The sequence below is a fragment of the Candoia aspera genome, chromosome 2, assembly GCF_035149785.1.
Source record: "Candoia aspera isolate rCanAsp1 chromosome 2, rCanAsp1.hap2, whole genome shotgun sequence".
In the NCBI taxonomy this organism is placed as follows: domain Eukaryota; kingdom Metazoa; phylum Chordata; class Lepidosauria; order Squamata; family Boidae; genus Candoia; species Candoia aspera.
In genome coordinates this window covers 10,358,841-10,372,336 of record NC_086154.1, presented here as the reverse complement: position 1 = coordinate 10,372,336, position 13,496 = coordinate 10,358,841, and the positions used below count along the sequence as shown (strand labels likewise).

Genomic DNA, 13,496 nt, shown 5'->3' with positions numbered 1-13,496 from the left:
CCTCAGCCTATTCTTCCACTGTTATAGCAACCCTTCCCCATTTCAAAAATTGCCCCAGCTGCTTCTCAGGAAGGAGAAGGGACATCCATTTGGAAAGGCTGGTCTTAAGCTTCAGGGGAAATAGAACGACACAAATAATAACCTTTGAGTGAGATGGGTGGTGACGAAATTTGAACTACAAATATAAATAAATAAATAGATATAGAAGACGACAGCTAGACCGCATCCAAAAAAATTTACAAACTTTATTGGATATTTTCAAAGCTTAAGAGAAAAAAAAACCATCCAAGAGAGATCCTGCATATTAAAAAACCTGTTAAAACCACCTTCCACACTGCAAAGATATAAGGGCGGAGGCCCAGGTGGAGGAATAAAATAATCAGGGTCAGGTAAACTCTGTCACTTTGGATGAATCTTGGTTAAAGAGATGGCAACACTTCAGAAGGTACTTTTCCTTAAGACTGCCAGGACGTGAGAAAGGACATCACCCTTTCTCACCCAAGATCCTGACTTTCACTCTTTCTGCCTCCGAGCGAACTATTTCCACAGAAGAACGTCTGCGGGCAAACTCCGGAGCGTCTCTTGCAGAAGTGATGGGTGCTGCAGAGGATGCTGGGAAATGATCCACTGCAGAGGATTCTGGGGAAATGATTCATGCATACGCCATTAGCGTGCACCAATTCCCTGCTAAACAATCCAAGGCCTCGTCCAGGATCCTTCCAGGAGGGGCTGTCCTTGGGGTGGCAAGAAACCCAGGCCTTTGAGGCCTCAACCAGCTCAGAGCGCAGATGGGGTCTCACAGGACAGAATACGCACATTCGTGTGTGTAGAAAGCGAGGGTGTCAGGGAGAAGGCTGAGCCAGGGTCATTCTACCATATTAGCTTTTTATATGCAGAGGGATTTCGATGGAAGCAGCCTATATCCCAACAGAGGAAAGTATGCTGGAGGACGACCCCTGAGATATTAAACCCAGCAGCTTGCTAGGACTGGGCTTGGCTTGGGAATGCAGAGCAGCTGCAGCAGAAAATGGTCTTTTTCCCCCCAATTAATCTGTTCATCGCACTTCTCTCTTCTGCTTTAATTTAAAGAACACAGGTCTTTATTTTTACTGCTATAAGACATTTCCCACAGTGGAATTGTTAAGCGTAAAATCTGTTCCAGATTTGGGGGGAGGAGGCAAAAACCAAGGGGTCCTCTTCTGCCATCCACATTTCCTCCAGGCCCAATCTGCGCCAAGGAGACTGGGGTGCAGACGCTGCAGCTCCTTCCCTTGCAGAGAATAAGCAGCAACGAAGAAGAGCCATCTGGTCCTTCCAGTAGATGCAAGGGCCTATTGAAACAAGAATCCTGGCAGGTGCCCAGCCTCTCTTATTTCTATCCCTGGTGCTGGACAGATGCACACCCCTGGACCAGTGTTTCTCAACCTTGGCAGCTTGAAGATGTGTGGACTTCAACTCCCAGAATTCTCCAGCCAGCCTTGCTGGGGAATTCTGGGAGTTGTAGTCCACATCTTCAAGCTGCCAAGGTTGAGAAACCCTGCCCTGGCCCATCTCATCTAGACTGAATGTTTCTAACCAATGACGTTCCTTTGCAGTTTTTCTGTCCAACTTCCTTCTCCATGTTTGGAAGCCAAAGCAGATGGTTAGATTGCCATCAGTGCAAGGGTTTAAAGATGGGACCATTCCTTGGCCTCCCTTGCCCTTTTATCCCATGCTAGCAGGAAGGATTCCCCCCAGATCCCACCCTGGCCATTCTTCCTCCCCATTGTACCATTTTCTGGATTCTTCACACTTACCACCCAAATACACTGACCAATAAGTACATTCTCTTCAGATATATGCAGACCTCTTCACTTGTCTGTTTAAGAGTGCATTAAAAACAAAAGTAAACGACTTGTTCTAGGAAGAGAATCGGGGAAAGGAAATGGGGAATTTGACAACAGATGTCTCAAAGGAGGCTGCTTCAATCAAGTTCCAGCTCTCAACACATTTTCCTAAGAAATCCTGTATGAATGGAAGTATGAAGGGTTCTTTGTTAGCAAAAAAAGATGCCCTCTGGCAGAGGTAAGCAACTTTCTCAGTGTGATAGGGCCCCCACCTTTTCTTTTTTCAAATTAAAACACTGTTTCCTAAAAAATTAAGATTTTTCAAATTAAAAATGGCCAAATGTCATAAGATCACCCATGAGAACACATCAATCTTGCAAGACTCAGTGTAGCCTTCCATTTTATTTACATTTCTAAAGTTCTTGAGCATCATCTATCTGCCCTGGTGAGCACTGCATGGCCAACCCCCACCCCAGGATTTTAAAAGCAGCCCATGAAATGTTTCACAGACCAGGATTATAAAACGTATTAATAGCTTGGTGCTGCAGTTAAAGGCTCCAGAGAAGGGTTGGCAAACTATCTTGGTCACCAGAAGTCATCTAAGTCCTGCTTGTGCTGGGAATTCCCAGTTGATTTAAAGCAAAAGAGATAAAATCACTCAGGAATGTACCACTCTGGGCAGGTGCTGGTAGGAAAGGGCATCTGTCTGTACAGGTAGTCCTCAACTTATGACTGTTCTTTTAACGACGGTCCGGTTACAACGGCCTCAGAATGAGTGCTTTATGGTCTCACTTTCCAATGTCACAAACGTCGCCCCCCCGTAGTCAGATGATAACAATTCGGGCATTTGGCAACCAGCTCACCTTTATGACTGGTTGCAGCATTCCAAGGTCATGTGATTGCGTTTTGTGACATTTTTTGCCCTTTTCCAGCAAAAAACGCCCATTGGGGAATCTGGATTTTTTTAATGGCCACCATAAAAATAGTCATAAAATTGGGTCTGGTCACATGGTGACTCGACTTACAACCGCAATGACCTATGATGGAAATTCGGGTCCCAACTGTGATCATAAGTTGAGGACTATCTGTACTCTTCTCTCCCCCACACCCCGCAATATAGAAAAATTAGCTGCCTTTGGGAAGCCAGTATATTATTACATCCCACTGCAGTAGTTCAGCAAAAAAACAACAACAACCCACTGATTTTCAGCAGTGATTTTTTTTTAAAGTATCCATTGAGTAGAAATATCTCCACCGCACTCAAACTCCATAGCACTAGACTAAAAGTTTTGGCTCTTCTGTCATAATTCAAGGGAAAAAGGGCGAACAATCCTTTTATAACATAGCTTCCTGCTACTAATATTGTCCCTCCCTGTCAAGTTAATTCATGCAGATGTGGGCTGGCAGGGGAAAGATGTGTTATGAAGCCAGGTTGGCAACAGAACAGTCTCTTTCCCATGACAAGCAGGGAAATACAGGTGCAGAAACATCTAAGGGACACCGTCCAGGTGTGTTGTGGACTTCAACTCCCAGAATTCTCAGAAACGGCCAGGGAGCTGGGGAACAAATCAAAGTGACTATTTGTAGCTCAGGGTTGAACTGTGGAGTCCTTGGTGCTCTCTGAGCCTTGTTTTCTTGCAGACGTTTCATTGCCAGACTAGGCACCATCTTCAGTGCAAAGAGGGAGTGGGCCTTGCTCTCAGTTTATATACCGTGGCTTGCCCTGCTTGTGTTGGTGGGGGTGGTGTTCTCTCCTTGGGAGTTCTGGGGATTGAAGTCTATACAGCTGCATGTTGCCCAGCAACTGTTCTAGCCCTTCACTCAAAGACATTCTGTTTTTCCTATTTTGGCCACAAATTTAGCTTTTTGTTTCCTTCTTACCTTTTTATTGTCTCTTTTGAATGGTGTGTAAATATGGTTCATTTCTATGTATCTACTGATGGCTGATTTGCCTGAAAGCCTCCCATTTCCTGATCAAGGCACTACCAAGGAGAAAACCACACCCCACCAACATGGGCAGGGCAAGCTACGGCATATAAACAGGGAGCAAACCCCATCCTCCTTCACACTGATGTTGTTGCCTAGTTGGACTACAAAATGTCTGTAAGCAAACTGACAAGCTCAGAGAGCACCGAGGACTCCATAAATATGCAGGCTACCAGCCTCCCTGGCCACCCTTGGGGAAACTTCACTTTCCTCAAATGCTGGCTTTCCCCACGCAACCCAGTATACCCTTCTTCCACTTAAAGGCTAAAGTGGGACCAACTGCTGCTTTGGAAAATGTGAATCCAGGCTTATGTAGTCTAACCTGCCCAAACCACTAAAATCCAGGCAGAAATGGAGCTCTTTCGTGTTCCCAGTTGTTTTGAGGACAGAAGGCAACCTGCAGCATTCCTCTTTGGAAGGCAAACGGTGGAGCCCTGATGCCTCAAGGGGATGACTGCACCACAGAGGCAAGGGGCCAGCCTTGGACGTGTTATCTTGTTTGTTCGTTTATTTGTTTTGCACATATAAACATGGGCACTCCAGCACTATTGAAGACAGCTAACTAAAGAGCAGGAAATGACCTAATTGGACACACACTGTGAGATCCTCCAATACAGCTGGCATTGTGGTTTGGGCTACCTGATCCAGACCAGCCGTTCATCCCCACCTTAATCCCCCACTGTGCTAAGAAGGACTTCACCTGCAACAGAGGAGGCCGTCTGAGATCAGGAAATTACTGGCGTTGCCATCAGCTCCATTTTAAGTCTCCCCACCCAGCACGTTGGGGACAAGTGAGTTAAAAGCGCACACACACACAAATAGGGAAGATGCAGACCAGGAAAGCCTTGGCTCTTTGGCCTCCTGTTTCAACAGGAGGTGTAAAATTCTATACCCAGAATCAGGGTGACAAGATAACCTAATCTTAAATTTGCTGGATTTTATGAAGCAGGAAGTGGAGAAAAACCCTAATTTCTCAACAAAAGCAGTAAAAACAGGGCTGGGAAGTCTGTACGTTGGAAAATATAAAATTATCCTGCTAGAAACAGCCACTTGTTTCGAGATGCCCCCTCCACTATAGAACAAGACAACTCTGCCCATTTTTTAAAAGTATCAGAGTCTGGAGTAGCAAACAGCCCAACACAAAATGAGTCTCAGGAGAGGAATGTTCAATGTTTTCAGAAACCCAGCCTGATTTATGACCTCCCAGAAGCGTTCGGACCTTCACAGGACTATTCCAAACAGAGGTCACAAGGATCTGCTCCAAAGTGAGAATATTCCCCATGAAGTCAGAACACCATTTTTGAGGTCAAGATGGGACATTCCCAGGCTTGAGATGTTTTGACTTGAAACCACCTGGCATACCTCGAGTCCTCAGCCTCAGTCCCTCCTCTCCCATCTGCAAAATGGGTACGAAAAATCTCGCTCAAAGCAGCAGCTCAGTAAACATTGTACTTTTTTGTATCACTGTTTTAACTTTGCAAGCTTGTGTTTTGATTGTTGGAACCAACTTGGGCATTCAGTATTAGCAGGCAGTGTGTGCGTGTGTGTGTATAAGAAATATAATATATATTTAATATATTATATTTATTATATATACACACACAAATATATATATAAATATATATATATAAATATAATAAATAAACTGTAACTGAGAAATAGTAAGAAGAATAGTGCCTTTTACAGTCAGATGCAGCTTCATTTGAACAGCTTACAATTTCCACCTCCTGCACTTTAAATTACTCAGAAAGTAAAACGACCTTCGCGCTGTGTATATTTAAGTGACTGGGTAAATGTAGGTTGATTATTCCCATTTTGCAGATGGGCAGATACAACTTGCCCCAAAGCTGCATGGCTAATCCATCCCACCACCAAGAGATCAAGCTCTTTGCTGCTTTCTTTTGTAATCCGCAACCAGGTGGGCTTGGAAGCCCATGGCAAATCCTGCCTCGTGGCCTGGAGCTCTGACTCGCTCTTTCTTGCATAGATAGATGGGCTGTCCTCTTAACACACTAGGGGTAGGGAGACACAGTGGGGCCTGCCGGACTGGGAACGGGGTATCAAATTGGCCTAAGATCTACCACTGGGTTTTTTGGAGCGAGCTCTGGGTCCTCATTCCCACGTCTTCCTTTTGGTTCCCCTGCTGGGCCTCGCATCAAGACTACGGGAAGTGGCATCCGAGGTGGAAGGCTTCGGGGAGTCTGGCGCAGCAGCCTCGCTTGGTCCATCGGTAGGAGCTGGCTCTAGGACCGGGTCCCCAGTGCCACCAGGCGTGGCCACTGGAGGCACCGGGCATGGAATGACTGGGCCGGCTATGGGCTCGGAAGGCATACCAGGCACGTGACCGGACGGTACCGGAGCTCCCGGCTCTGGGGGACCCCAGGGTGGGTTGCTGTACCCTGGGTAAGAGCTGTAGCTGGCATAGGCCCCCTGGGCAGGAGACCTCTGGCCCGTAAACACTTCTGCAATGGCTGCCATGGTGGAGGTCTGCCTGCCCAGGAACTCCCCCAGGTCGCCGTGGGAGCGTTCGATGGCGTCGACCATCAGCTGCGCCGTGGCTCGGTCCTGCCGCCTCTCCTGCTTGCGGTGCTGCCTCTCCTCCTGCCTGGCCCTGTCGAAGGCCTTCAGATCGTGGCAGTGCAGGCCCCGCATGGCGTCCAGCAGCATTGAGGGGGCCCGGGAGGCCGACTCCACCAGCTGCATGCTGGTTTCCAGCCTCTGTTTTCGGTTCCTCATCCTACGGTTCCGCATCCGCTCGGCGTTGGTGAGGGGCCTCCGGAACTCCTGGATGGGCCCTGAGGGGGAGGATTGGGACGGGGCAGGTGGGGGGGGGGTTCAGAAGGGTGCCCGAGGGGAGAAAGAGGTGAGATTTCTGCTGGAGACGTGAGTTTTACAGCGGGGTAAGTTGCTCCTCCCCAACCCCACCCAAAAAATAGCATTAAACATGCAATTTTGGCTTTTTTAGTTCAGAAACTGAAAGATGTTCTCACTAGGAGTTCCTGGGAGCTGGGCAGTACAGAAATTCAAATAATAATAATAATAATAATAAAATTATCATTGCCATTAATGAAAAACCGGTGGGAACATATGGTTGAAAGAGTAGTTGAAAATGAGCAGGTTACAATATTGGGGGATTCCCAAATACAAACTGACAGTCTTGGCACATGACACTAGATTCAACTGTGATTGAAAAGAAGGAAGTGTGGATAATTGATGGGGCAGTACCAGGGGACAGTAGAATAGAAGACAAAGAATTGGAGAAGGTCACAAAGGATCAAGATCTGAAAATCACAGTTGAAAGATCAGGGCGTGAACCGGCTGCGTTGGTCCCAGCTGGAGATGGAGCTCCAACCCCATGACCCTCAGCCTGCACAGCCCTGCTGGTGGGGAGTTATGGGACCTGGGGTCCCAGCAATACAGGGGCCGCAGCTCCCTTAGAAGATCACCTTACCGTAAGGTCGGAGGGTGGCACCATCGTCCGCCGCAGCCTTCCTGCAGATCACCCGCTGCACGGCATCCGCTGGCACTCGCTCCGCCACAATGGGATGGGGGGCCGGTTGTCCGACAGCAGGGTATTGGGCCTGTGGTGCCAGGGGTGAGTACTGCACTGGCAGTGCCACCGTGGGGTAACGGACCTGCTGCGTCACGGCAGGATACTGAACGGGTGGCGGCAGAGGAGGATTCACCACCACCTCCTCAAAGGTCCACATCACCTGGAAAGTGCAGCGGGGAGGTTAAATCCAGGCAGGGACAGAACAAAGACATGGCAGACCCGCTGTGCACCTGCTGGCCTGTGGCTCAGCCTTAGTAAAATGAACCTTGGCTGGGCCAGGTAGCAGAGGAACTCGGCTCCCTTCTCAAAGAAATTCTTGAGCAAAACACCTCAGCCGTCTTCCCATGTGCTGCACATCCCCATCCAGGAGCAGTGGCAAGAACAGTGGCTCCTATGAACGGGTCCTCCCCCTTGGAAAGGGTGAATTTCTTGCTCGGAATGGAAATCTCGGGTCCCCAGAAGGCTGCCATACCCCAGATCAGTCCTTTTAACTGTCTGTCCCAGCAGGAGGGGACACGGGGCCTTTCAGTTTTCAGATACATCTCCCCTTGTTTTATTTATTTATGAAGATTTCTAAGCCAAAGCTCTCTGGGCAATTTACAATAAAGCACCCTAAAGATACAATTTGAATAAAAAATATACACAATGAAATCAAATAAAAAGCCAAATGAGAACACCATATAAACTAGGCAGCAGCAAGCCAGTCATCTGAAACAATTTCTCAACCTGAGCCGCTTTAAGATGTGTGGACTTCAACTCCCAGAATTCACCAGTCAGCAAAGCTGGCTGAGGAATTCTGGGAGTTGAAGTCCACACATCTTAAAGCGGCCCAGGTTGAGAAACACTGATCTAGAATCTAAAACCATACCTCCTCCAGCACTGGATTGATGGGAATGTGGGTGCCAGTCAATCCTGTCTAGGGAGGGAATGGTCTGGGTAGGTGGGAATGGTCTACAACCTCTGCAGATGAAGGAGTGGGCTCCCACAGGTCAGGATTTAAGCAACCGATGTTAAAACAACCCAGTTATCAGGGAAGAGTTGAATCGCCTCTCCAGCCTGTTGTAAGGCTGGGGAAAAGACTCAGGAAGTTCTCACCCTGAGGTACACATAGCTGTATTGGTTCAATGTTGAAAATAGTTCACTTGCTGGAATTCACGTCTCACTTCTACTTCCATCTTAACAAACCTTGCTAAAGAGAACTCTGTCTGGAAAAAAACACTTTCGGCTCAGGTTCCAAAATAGTTCCGGTCACTGCTACTTCCCTACAACGGTCTCTACGAAGACCGCCAACTTTAGCACGGTTCCACGCTCTCCCCACAGCAGTTTTGGAGGGCCGATACCAAAGAGTCTCCTATGGGCTGAGACTGGGCCCCTGCGGACAAGAGGCCGTTGAAACTACAAATCGTGTCCTGTTACGCTGTACCCTCTGTAAGGGTCCTCGGACCTGCTTTGTAAGTCCTTACCTGGTAAAACACCAGGTAATTCTGATATTTTTTAATGTACAGTTGCTGTTACCAGATCAGTATGATTTACCCTCCTTGAACTTAGCTACCTTTTGTTATACTGCTTGTAAAATCAGACAGGCTTTGATTGCCCATTGATGAACCCACCACCAGTTGTAATATTTTTATCCTCCTCCTCTTCCTCCTCTTCCTGGTAAAGGCTATTAGAGTGCCAGGCAGGGAACCTCTCCAGTATCCACATGCTGATGCTGGGGGTCGATCATCTCCATGGCAAAACTTGCCCTCCTACCTGAGCTCTGACCCTTCCCTCCAAGAGAGCGGTTCCCAACCTTTTTGGCACCAGGGACCAGTTTCGTGGAAGACAATATTTCCATGGACGGGGGTGGGGTGGGGTAGAGGATGGTTTCGGGATGATTCAAGCGCTTCCTCTTTTTCCCGACCTTTTATTCTTTTTTCTTTGTGCAATTTGGAGATAGCAGCCAATGGGCTTGCTTTCTCGGACAGGAGGTGGAGCTCAGGCGGTGATGCGAGCAATGGGGAGCAGCTGTAAATACAGATGAAGTTTTGCTCGCTCACCCACTGCTCACCTCCTGCTGTGCGGCCCGGTTCCTAACAGGCCACGGACCGCTACCGGTTCACGGCCCGGGGGTTGGGGACCCCTGCTCCAAGAGACAACAGCACCCCTGAAGAAAACCTGGTTCTTCTGAAGGCCTGGTTATTTCCCCAGGCCTTGGGATGGGATGGTCGGTGAGCCCCTATAAGATGTGCCGCTGTTTTGTATGGTTTTAATTTCTCTAGACACCTTTTGCTTGTCCTTTTCCTTTCTTATGCTGCTTTTTAATAATGTAATGCACCCGGTTGTGCGGAGTCAGGTGTTTTTTTTAAACCGAGGTAACAAAATAAATATACCTAAGAAGAGACTTAAGGCTCACCGAGTATACCATGGGAGAAGCCCACAAGCAGGACACAGAAAGCAAAATCTGCAGATTATGGTTCAGGTCAGGGGCAGTCTCTCTTTAAGCTTTAACGATGGGTTTTCCTACCCCCCCTTAAAACAGTGCATTTAGACTATACAACAGTCTTCAGTCACCTTAACTTCCACAAATTACAGGCAGTCCTCTCTTAACAACCACAACTGGGACTGGAATTTTGGTTGCTAAGCGAAGCAGTCATTACACGAATCTGACCCAATTTTATGACCTTTTTGCAGCAGTCATTAAGCAAATCACCATGGTTGTTAAGCGAACCATGTGGTCATTAAGCGAATCACGTGGTTCCCCATTGATTTTGCTTGCCAGAAGCCATTTGGGAAGGTTGGAAATGGCGATCGGGGGACAGCGGGATGCTGTGACAGTCATAAATGCGAACCAGCAGCCAAGCACCCAAATCGTGATCACGTGACCACAGGGATTTTGAGATGGCCGTAAGTGCAAGGACCAGTCGTAAGTTGTTTTTTTTCAGCAGCATCCTAAGTCCAAACTGTTGCTAAACCAATGGTTGTTAAACAAGGACTACCTGTAGCCTAATCCTGCTTTAAAGTAATATAAATTGGGTTAATAGCTACGTCTGTTTTACTCCTGGCACCCTGTCTTAACTGTTTCCTTGCTTGTGGTGGCTTTGATGTTTTACACCACCCTGTCAGTTACCCAGGGAACAGGTTGTTTGAGCAGATGAACAATATTAACGCTGTTTGTTACCTGTTGCTCTTTCCTTTGGGTCTCTCTCTGCCGCATCAGGAAATCTTCTGAAAAGCCCACAGCTTGGGCGCAGCTCTCCGGCCCGCGTTCCCGGACCCAGCTCTGCATCTCTTGGGGGAGGACGGTCAGGAACTGCTCCAGGACCAGCAGCTCCAGGATCTGCTCCTTGGTGCATCTCTCCGGCCTCAGCCACTGGTGGCAGAGCTCCTGCAGCTGCCTGCAGACTTCTCTGGGGCCCTCGGCCTCCTGGTAGCGATGCTGCCGGAAGCGCTGGCGCCTGACCTCCATGTTGATCGTCCCTTCATTCAGCGCCTCCTCCTTGAGATCCCCGTAGTTCCTTCGCTCTCGGTGCTCCTGCCCACCGTAGACCGGCTGAGTCTCTCTGCTCAGGCTGGGCAGAGGTTGGCCTGCCCATCCTCCGGAGGGCCAGGGACTTGGGCTGGCTGGAGCCTCGTAGGGGGCCTGGAAGGAGCTACTGTCCCAGGGCAGGGGTTTGGGCAGGGCTGGTTTTCTCCACCCTGACGGAGGATACTGCGCAGCCTTAGAAAACTCCTGCCTGGGGGGAGCCCAGTGGTGTGGTGGAAGGACCTCGTCCGGCTCCTGTTTCACCCGGTGGGGAGCCTCTCCGGATAAGAACTCCCGCGTGGACCCAATCTGAAGGAAACGCGAGACTCCCCCCCGCCCCAGCTCCTGCACGGCCACGTCCTGCATCTCCATCTTCATGGCCGGCCGCGGGCCTGGCTCAGCCACCCCCTGAAGCTGGAGGTGAAGGGCAGCGGTCTCTCCTCTCCCCGACGCCATGCTGCTTCCCGCGAGGGAGGCCTGCGCCTCACCTCGAGACGAGCGAGGCGAGGCCCCCGGGCCCTGGCAGGACAGGTGGCTGGCCCTGCCCGGCGGCCAGTGAGGAGTGCAGTGAGGACTGCAGGGCAAGGAGAAGATTTTGCCTATGGGTTCCTTCTGGAAGGGAGGGGAGGGAGAGCCACTGAGGCTCGCCCACCCCCTCCGCCTTCTCAACACAGGAAAAGCAGCTGGACCCCCACCGCGTGGGCTGCCTTTCAGCTTGGCCCTGCCTTACGACAGAGGCAGGCAGGGCATCAGTGGATGGGTCAAAACGGATGGCATCGTTCCCAGGCAGAACCTCATGATCTTCTGGACGCAGCAGCCCGCTGAGACTTTTGGCTCCCTAAAAACCTAAGGGACATAAAATGTTGGAGAAAAGACTTTTATTTCTTCGGTTTTAATTTCAGCTGCTTCCATCCCACCGTTCTGGGGAAAGGTATGTATGAGGGCTGCCTGGCCATCTGGATCCCAAGGGCAAAATGTTTAACAGGAACCAGGTAAAGCAGATGCCATTTTTCCTGCGTTGGTGTGGCTGCCCAACACAACTGCTCCCTGATTTTGGGAAAGATACATTTGGTTTAAAGCAGTATTTTTCAACCTCATGCTGGCTGGGGAAGTCTCAGAGTCGAAGTCCACACTGGCTGGGGAATTCTGGGAGTTGAAGTCCACACATCTTAAAGTTGCTGAGGTTGAGAAACACTGCTTTGAAGTGTTCCTGACAAGTGTTTCATGCAGACTCCAAATCCTATTTTGCCCTTCAAACCTGGGCCACAGCCCTTCCCTGACATATATAAATATCCACACTCATTCAGCTACTTCCCACCTATTAACCCTGTAAAAACATAACATTAATAAAACATTGTCATTTAAAAACCCAACCAAACAGTAACATCAAGCTCCTTTAAACATGATGTAAAAGCAGCAACAGCCACCAACAATCTAAAATACGCCCACGTTCTTAAATGGGGAAAAAAAGTGCAAACCCATGCGACACAAAAAAAATCTCTTTGATCAAACATCCCTTGGCAGGGAGTGCAAGGAATAGAGGGAAAATTCTAAGAGGATTCGCTCTCTAATTCCTGCCAATCTCACTCAATTCAAGTGACATCAAGCCAGGCCTGATGTTGACCTTAAGGCCAGAGCACATTCATCTGAGAGAAAATGGCTCTTTCAGTACTCTACTCCAAACCTTACATCTTCATACATGCAGCAGGTAGGCCAAGTCAGGAAACAGACTCCACCAAGACTACAGGTAGTCCTTGCTTAATGACCATTTGTTTAGCAATGGTTCAGACTTACAACAGAGCTAAACTCAGCTTGCGACCAGTCCTCGCACTTATGACCATAGCAACATCCCCACAGTCATGTGATCCTGATTCGGGCACTTGGCAACCGGTTCACATTTATGACCATCACGTGACTGCCGTTTTCGACCTTCCCAGCCAGCTCCCAGCAAGCAAAATCAGTGGGGAACTGCGTGATTCACTTAATGACCATGTGGTTCACTTAATGGCCATGTGATTTGCTTAACAGCCACTTTCTCAACCAGGGTTGAGAAACACTGGTCTACTGCCTTTCAACACACCATGGAGAGAGAAGACCAGCTAACAGTAAGCAGAAAACACTGAATATTGCTGAATCATTTAATGGCTTGCAGAGTCCAGCCATTACCATTTGGCCAAACAGCAGCAAGATGGTCTTCCAGCCACTGGTTATCAATGGAAAAAACCATCCATGGAAAATGGATGTACTTCTAAAAAAATGGATCCAGTAAACCTTGCAGAGAGAAAGGTTTCTGTCTCTCCAGCGAAAAATGGGAAGGACTATGATTTCCACTGGTGATCTCATTCAGTTATTGCCACTCCCTGCACCCCCCACTATCCTTAACTGCTCCAACCCCAGCAAAATGTCTTCCAAAGTCAGGGGCATCACTGGAGGCTTTCAAGCCAAGTTGGACAGCCATTTGTCTGAGATGGCCTGAGGATTCCTGCACTGGGCAGGGAGTCAGACTAGATGACCTCCAAGGTCCCTTCCCTTCCAACACTGATTCTATGAAAATTTAACCCCCTCCCCCCAAATGTACAGTTGCTGGCTATCCAAAAAAGAAAAGAAAAGGGTCCATCCCCACAAA

The 13,496-nt window shown here is 48.7% G+C and overlaps 1 protein-coding gene across 1 annotated transcript; it reads right to left on the bottom strand.

Annotated features, from left to right (window-relative positions):
- Window positions 1–5,365: 5,365 nt before the first annotated feature.
- Window positions 5,366–11,680, bottom strand: LOC134492107 (zinc finger protein with KRAB and SCAN domains 1-like). The gene is made up of 3 exons (XM_063296267.1): window positions 10,526–11,680; window positions 7,264–7,525; window positions 5,366–6,607 (listed from the first exon to the last, which is right to left on the bottom strand). The coding sequence occupies exons 1-3, from the start codon at window positions 11,324–11,326 to the stop codon at window positions 5,925–5,927; spliced, it is 1,746 nt and encodes a 581-aa protein (XP_063152337.1). The 5' UTR covers window positions 11,327–11,680; the 3' UTR covers window positions 5,366–5,924.
- Window positions 11,681–13,496: the final 1,816 nt, after the last annotated feature.